We start from the raw sequence: 10,675 nt of genomic DNA on the forward strand, positions 1-10,675 counted from the left end.
TGTGGAGGTCCAGCCTGATACAAATGACGATGGATCACCCAGTCTCGAAATTATTCATTTAGACTGTATCTTTCGTAGTGCACATCTCATGCCTGTATTCGGCGATTATGGTCATCGGTTCATCCCATCTGACATTGATTTCACTAACTCACTAGATAAATTTCCTACGTTCTACATTAATAAATATATAGACCATCATGCCTTCGGACTTAGCCAAGGATGATTCATAACTTGTCAAACTTGATTTTATACTTCATGTACTTGGACCACGCTTGGATAACACTTTGCTCAAAATGTCTGAATGCTTCTACTTAGACCAGCCTACGTGTCTAAATGAAGTTGAAGGTGAATTGGCTCGCTTTCTTGTTCACTTGATAGAGCTTTAATTCCTTATATTTCTTGAACAGTCTTGAAAGTCAGCAAAGCGTGACCAAGTTCCGTCAAGAAATTTGACACTTTACTGATGAAGCCCTTTCTCCGCGTCCTTGTCAAATATAGCTAACTTTACTTTCTGTAGAAGCTCATGCAATGTCTTATGCCGCAGCTGTATTAAGGCCGATGTGATTTTTTTCACTTATCACCCCATCGTCCTGTCCTCAGATCTATAATCGCAATCCTACCGCGCCATCCGTCTTCATCATAGCTCGTTAATGCCGCTGCCAGTCGTTTGTCTAATAAACGCGTTGGCTATCCTCGGGCCCGCAGAACGAGGTACCTATATAGATACTACGTGGGGGTTGCTATGTCTGAAACATCTGTCGACCCAATAACAAATTAGCAGGAAAGATGCCAGGGGCCAGGTACATTGACACGCTATCACCGGATTTCGCGCTCCTGCAAAGGACTGATCGTGGCGGCACTCAGCACAGAGTTTGCCTTGATCACGGGCATCATCGTTCTATATGCTTCTTTCCATGGGCTCTGACACCTACATCAAGGTACGAATTTCTGATGATTCGCTCATCGTGTGTGTTACTCGTGAATGGTTAAATCAACTATGCTCGTTGCAGCCGTTTTCTAGGTTTGTCTGAATGTTGTTGAACATCATTCCAGGTTCGTCCCACTTATGTCCCTGCTTCCACGTCACTCAGTACTCAGTCCTCGCGGCTTGATGCTGTAATGCTTAATAGATCAAGCTATCGTGCTATCCATAGGCCAGCATCATTGGCAAACCTGTAGAACCAGGCCAGGCATATACTTATCGCTGTACTATTGTGTACTTATGTTCCTAGGTAACCAACATTGCGCCCAAACATCCTTACATGTGTTCAATTGACCATGTGAGTACGTCATGGTGTTCTGGAAGTCTATTTTGACAATACCATGCACTAGACCACACGATACCTTATGACATATGTGAGACTAATTGTCAACAGTACAACTCAGTATAACCAAGTAGCACCTTCCTACACAAGCTCTAAACTCAAAAATACAGTACTGTGCTCTTGGAAACCCGGCGGGCCAGCGGGCCAGCGTACCAGTAATCAGCTGAACTAACGAGCGACAAAAAATAGCAAAAAATACAAGTGTCCTAACTTGAAGCGCTGACAATGATCGCCGATTATCGATCATCCCCGTGGGCGTGTGGCACACAGATATACCATTCCATTGTATGTTCCATACATGGGAGGGTGATTGTTAGATTTAGGGATGCTACGTTCGTTCGTACGCGTTAGCCGGAGTATTATACCAGGAATAGGATAGATGAACTCACGTCCTGGTTGATCGTACAATCAAACACTGTTGCATTCCGTCGATACATTCACTGTGATTTCCATCGGTACTGATGATGAACTGGTACCGATGCTATTCACTTTGCCAATATCATACGGATCATTAGCAAATGATGTTTGCGTGTTATTTGAAGACATTCTGGTTTGGGAACTTGCGACAAAAAATGCGCCCGTGTCACGCCTGTCATGAACCGTTACAAATCCACTGGAAACAATTGGCAAAACCGCCCCCCTGGATGATTGTTCCTTCATGTGCCGACCTGAAATCCATAGAGTGGCAAAAACCACTCCGAAAATGGTTATAAAGTTGTTGACCAGATAAATGAGGGCAATTTGGGAGAAGGAGCTTTTCGAGATAAAGATGAGGCTGAGTTGGATGATATTCAAGACGACGGGGAATACGAAATTTGATAGGGCAATGAGGAATAGTCCGCGGAAGTGTTTACCAATACCTTGTGGTTTGAAACAGAGCTTGGTAAAATGCTTGAAAAAGAGATATCGTACTGCTTACCTGAGTCACCCTGTCCAGACACAGCATATCGCTGTAGTCGACGTAGGAACATGAACGAAACAAATCTATCCTCAAAGCATAAATTGGAAAGAGCATATTTATGCGATGGTGGACTCACAAGTTATTTACACACTGCAAAATCCACTCCAGTTTGATGCGCCAGCTGTTCCTCAGGGTTTCGGCGGCAAGAAGCGAAATAGCTACTCCCTTCAGTGCGCTGATATAATTGTGCAGAAAGAATGCTATGTTTATTATCCTAATGACCATGATGGTGACAGGAAACGACAATATGGCCAAAAAGATGAGCTTTGGAGTGGTTTGTAGAGGATACACCGTTATAAGGCGCAAAAGAAGGGTGCTTTCTGCCATCATGGGACCCAGTGTAGTTGCAATAGTATATCCGACAGCCGCACCTCGTAATTCTGGGACATTAGGCGATAATATAGAATGTACCTCGTAGCGTTTCGGTCAATCTGACTTGCGAGGCTTCCAAGAAAGAGCATACCGACAGATAAATGAGGAGCGCTCCTTGTAAGAGGCCAATCAATATGCCAAGGACATTCAGCACAAATACCGGTTGTCGACGGGAATGGGGTGTGGAGAAGGCGAATATCGCAATAAGGATTGGTATTAAGAACGACGAAAGGATAGTTCCAGGGAGTAGGAAAGTTATCATAGGTTGAAGAATAGCGATGAAGTTTGTTCCCGGAGGAGGAGGAGACCATGTTGCCAAGTTTGCCGACATACTCCTGGAAAGAAAGAAAAGAAAAAGACGAAAGAGAAGGTCGAATTTCAGGATCCTAAAAGCAGGTACTGCGATTGTAAGTACTTGCTCTGCTTATATGTCCAGAGCGGAAAAAGGTGGCCAATGAGGTAGTCGGGTATTATCAGGACCATCAAGTACTAGAACGCCTTGATCTTATTATTCGGAATCTCAGTACATAGCCGCTGCTTCCATAACTATGCAGTTGAAAGATGGAAGAGTCCACGGGAATCCTGCAACATGTGATCATCAATCTGTTGATTTCTGACAGTCCGTATGGTCACTGAAGCTCACACACCATTATCTATCCAGTTGCAGTGCAATCCTACTCCAAATAGAAACAGGATTGTCTATATCAACATTGATAGCGAGATCCCGAGACAACCAAGTGTCGTTGTCAGTGCAACTTCATTCTTGCCCACGAATTCAGAAGCTGCCACTGCTAAGTTGGATAGAAACTGAGCTTGCATCGCCGCGATGGACCATTTATGGAGAGGCCGGCCGGCAAGTCCCGCCGTTGGGTTGGGCTATAATTTACCTTGCGGTTCCTCCCGCTCAACACTACTGTAATGCTGGCCATAGCCATCACATTACTCCTATAACCACACATGTCAAAACGAACTGGGGGAGCTTTAAGCTGCACTCTTCCAGAACTAACACTTCCCGTTGACATGTCACCGGTAATAGCCAAGTGTCGTCGAAGCTATGAAGCTCATAATATATGAAGTCCGGTGATGAACTGTCGACCGAGATGCGGTGCGACGTCAGAACACGGAGTACAGAACTATGCAGGCAAGCATTGTTCCCAAACCAAAGTAAACTTGACAGGCGCAAGGCACCAGGGCGACGCTGGAGTCCTGATGCACATATCGTATCCGGGTAACAATACTGATCGAATGATGTGAGTCGAGTGTATTTTATCTGTATATAATGTCAAGGTACACGATTGACACATATACCATAGCTCAGAGTGAGAATCTTAGAAGTGATACTCACCATGAGGAGGACTTCAGGAGGTGTAGCAAAGGTGTATTCACCGAGCCAGCAACTCGTTTGGTCAGATTCATCTTCTCACGACCTCCTAGACTGAAAACTTCTCAGCATTATATAGGCTAGCCGCGTCATTCTTAGTGTTCATAGGAGAACATAGAAGCATGAGCTTGGGCTGCGCGCATACAGTAGCAAAAATCCCAAATTTGAAGACTGCGCCACACTCACGGGATACTTATTCCACTACACACTATGCCACTATGCATATATGTGGACTCCAGAACCTTTGTGCCGCCTCCCGCGAAGCCATGCCCAGAACGATTGATGCGTGGCTTAGATCAATGCATTATGCCAACAAGAGGTGCACAGAAGTGCGCAAAATTAAGCGGAACCACAGTTATCGTTAATTGTTGAGTGGTGATGTGTTGGTAGATACTACAGATGTAGATGATAGAGACTGCTTGTGAAGCAGTGAATCGTGTGATATAAGTAATAGCATGGCGGGAACGCACCTCTAATTATATATATGCGATAGATTTCGGCATCTTTCTCCTACGAGACACATCTATAGCACAGGATTTTCCTCGTATCCTCGTGCATAGTGGACTCAGATCTGAAAACCAAGGCTACGCATGCACTCTACGTGTCTGCGAACTAGCTCTGCGCACTCGCCCTCATCTCCACCGGTTTTGCTTTGCAAAAAGCAGGCATCGCGGGCAGACTTGGTCTCTGGACAAGCACAACAACTGAAAATACATGCGTCAAAAGAGAGTTGGTGTGGTGTTTGTGAGAACAACAATGCGGTGTAGATAAATTGGAGAGAGCAAAGTTCAGAGTTCATTCTTATTAAGAAAGAAGCAAGCTCTTAAAACGTACGGCTTAAGCCCTTTTGGATTGAGCGGATTCATTGCAGGGTTTGTTGGATCATATTTCGCCTTCTCTTCTGTTGGAGACGATGCAGAAGGTGTGGAGGACCACCAAGAGGAAATCTGCCATACATGTGAGTTTTGGGGTTATGATTATGATTAAAAGAGAGATAACGTACGCTTCCAAACATTATAGATATGTGGTTTTTCGACACAGATATGATAAAAATTTCAGGCCAAAACCAAGGAGTGCAACGTCGAGTTCCAAGTTAAGTTTAAACTGCTGACGGATGCAACCCACTCGAAAGACGGATCGGAGCACTACGGCACCTTCCTAACTTAGAGGAACCGGAAGTTGCCGATTATCGGCCACAGTGACTGTCTTCCGTATAATCATAGTCCTGATACACAGCACCACAGGCAAGAAACCGTGGCGGCTAGTTTGATGCCACAGAGGTCATGCGCGTCAACCTAATAATCTCGGCCTGTGAGCCCGACCACCCAAAACGCCGCCTGTTGTTAAAGACAAAAGACTATGCCAGTTAGAGCTTGACAATACTGAGCTTATGACTGGTAGAGCAGACAATTTGATGTCGTGAATCAATCATCTAGTTAGGTTTTACTTTAGCTGGCTCCAGACGAGTTTATTTGGACGATGATGCATCGAAGAACTTCTAGTTCTGACCCTCAAATTCAAAGCTTCCAGGCTGCAAATTTTGAGATTATATACAGCGTGCTTTCTACGGACATAGAACGTCCTGGATTATTTAAATCATATTGTATGTACTAAGTTGTGGGTTGGTGATGACCTATTTTTTACAAAGGTGAAATCCGGCATGCCAGCTGCACATAAGACAGACTTGTTTAGCATGGAGATTTCTACGAGCATTCATGTTGCACCCTGGCTACTTCATCATGCGAATACATAATAGCAGCTTGTGCGCTTGTTTCCCTGTTTTTTCGGTTTTGGCTGTGAGTTTGTGACGACTGTCACCCGACTGGTACACAAAATTACTGTTATTCGCTGCTCTGCGCTGGTCGCTGCGCTATAGCTTCCGGCGCCTGCACTCATCTTTGAGGTGGAGCTTTGGTGGAGCTATGTGTGTGCTGTGTAAGAGCTTATCGGGATCCTGCGCTGCGTTGTTAAAGACAAATGGGACGACTGAATTTCGTTTCAACACTAGCAATATTCCTTGTAATGCCTACTCATGTGCTACTTCTAGCTCTAAAAACTCCCTCAGACCGCTTCGTAACAGTTCCTTTGTGTATGCCCATAACACCGAAATAAATTCCATCAAATATTTAAAGAAAGCGACGGTGGTCATCCGCTGGTTCATACAAAGTTAATGGGTGGCATATAGGCGTAGAGGCATACATACTAGCAGTTGTAATTTCACTTCCATAGAGGTGCTGTCGCGATAGAACGCATACGTGGCCACGATGAGAGCAATACCTCCCAAGATATAAAACTGGAGCTCTCGAACATTTTCCTCGACATTGGCATAGATGTAGAATTTCTGTTAAGTCAAGTCATTGAAATTAGTGATTATATGACAGATCATTTTTGCGATAGACAAACTCACCCATGTGCTTGTCAATGAATCAAGCAATGACTCCCGGGCATCCGAAGCTACAATCCATAGATACATGACTAACGGGCTCGAGAACACAAGAGGTAACATACTGAGCTGTGCTTTCCATATTCTGATGTAAGTTGACTCGCTTTTTTCAGCGGCAGCGGCAGCAATGTAACCAGTGGTCCGATATTGTTTAGCCTAAACAAAGTGAACATATAGTTATCACGCACGTATAAAAATGAGAGGTACGTACACAAATAATCTGAATCAAGTCATCTACTGCCCATCAAAAAGAATCCTCCGCCAAAAATCATAAGAGTGGCGTACCTTCATGAGTGAGAGTTTGAATAAGGTCTCCCGTCTTAGTTTCCCAAAGGGGTACGTTTCCACGGGGGGCACCAGATAGGACGACTTGACCATTGTGGGTAAACGCAACTTCAAGCGGTACATTCCTAGTAGCGTCAGAAACATATTTGAAAGATTGCTTTAACTTGGATTGTCCCAGAGGGTAAAGTTCGATTGCTCCTGAAAGATTTGACAGCAATAAAGTCCGACAGTTGGGCGACAATGCTGAAAAACCGCTATTTACGGGAGGTACTCGTGCACTGTGATATAGTCACATTAAAAAGAAAGCTTACATGTAACCGTGGTCGTGTTCAGGTTCAATCTGCCAAAGGCGCGCATGACTATCGACATCCCAGCAACTGTGTTGTAATAAATCTGAATAGACTCAAATAGATGGAGATGAGATGAATAGACCTACATCACCCCATGATTTAAGTACGATACAACGAGTCGAGCTCCATATTTCAAAAAATGCAATGACCGTGGCCTGATTCGGTTGTCACTACGTTCTTCGTTGAATTTTCCCGGCTTTGGGAGAAGATTGTAAGTAGCGTATCTTTCTATAAACATGTCAGATTGATAGCATCAATGTGAGAAAGTCCATTAACCTACCGTGCGATATATCTCGAGCAATATGCACTTCAGGACCTACTCCGGCAGCGAGGGTGCCATGGGAAGCATCGAATGCGAGACAATATACCGGAGCCTCTGTACCAAAGAGGATCTTTTGACTGCCAGCCTTACTCTACAATAGAATCGGCATTTTCAGCAATACCGTCGCCATCACGAGTCGATTCAATTCGTACCTTAAAATCATTTATAAAACCTGCTACACCATCCTCACAGCCAAACACGAGCGCACCACGCCTCCTGGGATCCCAAGCTAACGAGAGCACTGGACTGTTCATCGTTACTTGGCACAAAGAAATACCTTTCATTACATCCCATATAACAAGTTTCGCATCATCCCCACCACTGGCTATGTAATTCCCCGAAGGTGAGAAAGCCATGCAATTGACGGTATCTTGATGGCCATCGGTGAGATCATGAAGGCGAAAATATGGGCTTTTAAGAGAAGTCATTGAGATATCATACACCTGACCAGGCGCGCTGTCATGCACAGTAAAACGAGTATAATGCTTAGGTAAGCTTCCATTGCGGATCCGCGGATCAGCACGAATCGCGCCCACATGCATTTCGCTGCATCAGCATTCTGCGTTTATCACGATGGATTTGAGGCGTTACGAGCTTCAATGGTCATTTACAGGCCATACTCAACCCATCAATGTGCTGAAGTTCTCCGAAGATGGAACGGAGCTTGCCAGTGGAGGTAGGCTATCTATAAGCCAATATCGATTTGAATGGGAACTGACATATTGGCCGTTCTTAGCAGATGACGGCCATATTCGAATATGGTCCCTGACAGCTGGCAAGCTTAAGCAAATTATCAAACCAAAACAAGGTCCAATCTCGTGTTTACTCTGGTTTTCATTTCCTCAGGCCCCTCGTGACTCGTACATAATGTCTGGGGGTGCAGATGGAACCATTAAGATGTGGCAGAAGTTTGAATCCGCTGACTCTGTTCGTCGATTTTCAATTTTATATATGATTATGTAGGTACTTATTACCAAAGTCTAGGTTGAGTTCGTTTTTTCCACCATGATAACTGTGTACGATGGTTGCATTGAAAGCATGTCAATGAATAACGCACAAAGTCTACTTGCTGTGGTAGGTCTGGGGCGCCTTACACTGTATGCTATGGACATAAATCAGATTGGTAAGGTCATATCATTCTCCAGCTCCGCACTCCTGACGTTGTTGTAGTACCACTCCGGGAGATTCTTTCAGAACCCCCACAAGCAGAGGCACCTCGACCAGCACTGGCGAGATGTGTTCATTTTTTTGACGAAGACCGCGCGATCATGGTTGCCTTTCTTGACTCCAAAGAAATGTCATTATATTCGTTTGGAGTATTTTGTATGTGCTGACGTTAATGGTAGTATAGCGTGGACAATTGCTCCATGGAAGAAGTGCTGGTATGTTAAATTGCATTCGCGAATGTGAGTAGTCTTTTGGGCTTGATATTCGAGTCCGCCATAGTCAAATAATTGGTTTATCTCTTCAGCGGTAATACTTCGTGGTGGCCTGCCACTAGATCTCTTCTAGTCTCGAATCTCGTCGACGGTGTCGACATATATCGTATAACCGACCGACCAACCTTTATTCGCAAGTTACCTGTACGCATCACACGTAATTATACCAAGCAAGTTCATTTTGGATGGAACGGGGCCTTGGCTGTATGTGGTAGCGATAGGGGAGAAGTCTACCTGTGGGAAGTAGAGTCTGGAACTCCACATCAAGTTCTCGTCCATGGGGGAGGTCAGTATTTTGTTCTGTTACGTCAGACTTACTGATGATCAGGTTCTCAGAAACCGAGTTAATTCAAGCTGTCTCTGTGAGTCTTTTTAATACACCGCACGACATGTTTTGTTGAAATTTTATTAATATTTTTACTTGTCATTTAATGCAGTGCTGCTCGCCTTCGAAAAAGAAACATATGCTAGCAAGCGGTTCAACGGATGCTGGCAACTGTCGTCCCTCCATCAAAGTCTGGGTAGCCTCTACTACCAGTAGTCATATTACACCTAAGGATATAAAGGTGATAGATAACTCGACTACATCGACGAGAAGAGTCCCTACCACTACCATGAATGTATGGATACGCTGTATCCTTGTTTCTGTGTTCTTCATTTTTCCTGCTGCTGTGGCGGTATTTGCCTATTGTTACTTATCCATGACAACAACTTGATTTACACCTCTATGTACATTGTAGATGGGGTGGACATAGTGACGAGGGGGCGGCCAGACATGACGGAAATCAAGGCCAATTGACGTGTTTTACCAAATATTCGGACTTGAAAGCAATTTACACTCAAAGCGGAGATCTAAGTACTGTGATGTAGAAAGATGGCATTGACTGATTCATTAAGAAACACTAGGAGCAATGCCTCACCTTCTATGTCAAATCTGCGATCTACCTGTTCTTGCGAAATCCCAGATATCTGTGACACCCTGTAGTAAGCGTTTGTGTCCTTTGTGCTTGAGCATAGTCCTCACCTTTTGTTAGATCATATTTTCTGCCGATTATGCATCGAAAAACATGTCGAACTAGACGATGCATGTCCAAACTGTGGTCACAAGCCGCTGAGCAAGAATTCCTTGAAAGTTATATATGTTACAGGGAACGAGGACACTATTGACACAAAAATGATGGAAATCGCCATGCAGTGAGTTTGTGTTTATGTTTCTCCATAACATCTACATTGGTAACAAACGTTAAACAGAGCCAGTATTGGATCCAAGTCCTCGCAGGGCGGAACTTCCCTGGAGGATCTCAAAGCGAGGCGTGCTACGCTTGAAACAGAACGAATGGGAAATACTCGTATCATTGACAACCTACAAAGTCAGCTCGAAGCCTCTCGTGTGCTGGAACAAGAAGCTCACACGCAACAAACAAATCTGGACAGGACATTACAAGAACTTCGCGTCAAGCATTCGCAGCTGCAGGAGGCTTTGGAAGGTACTAAAAACCAGGTATATTTCAATCAATATCCTACTTCAACGATCGTCTTCAGTTTTATTCTGTAGCGAGGCAGGCGAACCTGAGTTCACTCCACTGGTATATTGGACAGTATTGTAATGGTACTTTGGTGAGACCAGTCAGATAGTAAGATTTGAGCGTTCATAGTATATTTTTATGAGATGTCTGTCACGCTCGTATAATGAAAATGAGAAGTATATGTTATCCAGAATACCAGTAATTGAAGGCCTGAAGGCTTGTTGTCGAGCGTAAGTTATAAAGAACGCAGCTATGTACTATCATACTGTGA

General features: G+C 44.3%; 4 protein-coding genes across 4 annotated transcripts; 1 reads left to right on the forward strand and 3 right to left on the reverse strand.

Moving 5' to 3' along the window:
- Positions 1-1,195: 1,195 nt before the first annotated feature.
- On the reverse strand, positions 1,196-2,601 carry SERLADRAFT_474979 (uncharacterized protein; the record flags this gene model as incomplete). The annotated part of the gene is made up of 4 exons (XM_007321647.1): positions 1,196-1,653; positions 1,715-2,185; positions 2,245-2,309; positions 2,363-2,601. The coding sequence occupies 3 exons, from the start codon at positions 2,509-2,511 to the stop codon at positions 1,734-1,736; spliced, it is 666 nt and encodes a 221-aa protein (XP_007321709.1).
- Positions 2,602-3,908: 1,307 nt separating this feature from the next.
- SERLADRAFT_474980 (uncharacterized protein) lies at positions 3,909-5,185 on the reverse strand (the record flags this gene model as incomplete). Its single annotated transcript, XM_007321648.1, has 4 exons — positions 3,909-4,454; positions 4,510-4,743; positions 4,874-4,986; positions 5,043-5,185. 3 exons carry the CDS (start codon positions 5,052-5,054, stop codon positions 4,605-4,607), a joined length of 264 nt encoding a protein of 87 aa, XP_007321710.1.
- A 1,021-nt stretch (positions 5,186-6,206) lies between these two features.
- On the reverse strand, positions 6,207-7,981 carry SERLADRAFT_441141 (uncharacterized protein; the record flags this gene model as incomplete). The annotated part of the gene is made up of 9 exons (XM_007321649.1): positions 6,207-6,380; positions 6,447-6,493; positions 6,548-6,638; positions 6,694-6,716; positions 6,768-7,045; positions 7,079-7,144; positions 7,204-7,345; positions 7,398-7,530; positions 7,592-7,981. 9 exons carry the CDS (start codon positions 7,979-7,981, stop codon positions 6,207-6,209), a joined length of 1,344 nt encoding a protein of 447 aa, XP_007321711.1.
- A 31-nt stretch (positions 7,982-8,012) lies between these two features.
- On the forward strand, positions 8,013-10,433 carry SERLADRAFT_441142 (uncharacterized protein; the record flags this gene model as incomplete). Its single annotated transcript, XM_007321650.1, has 10 exons — positions 8,013-8,115; positions 8,176-8,366; positions 8,424-8,562; positions 8,610-8,736; positions 8,786-8,845; positions 8,911-9,164; positions 9,215-9,240; positions 9,316-9,511; positions 9,913-10,072; positions 10,130-10,433. The coding sequence occupies 10 exons, from the start codon at positions 8,013-8,015 to the stop codon at positions 10,431-10,433; spliced, it is 1,560 nt and encodes a 519-aa protein (XP_007321712.1).
- Positions 10,434-10,675: the final 242 nt, after the last annotated feature.

Source organism: Serpula lacrymans (assembly GCF_000218685.1).
Source record: "Serpula lacrymans var. lacrymans S7.9 unplaced genomic scaffold SERLAscaffold_11, whole genome shotgun sequence".
NCBI classification, from domain to species: Eukaryota; Fungi; Basidiomycota; class Agaricomycetes; order Boletales; family Serpulaceae; genus Serpula; species Serpula lacrymans.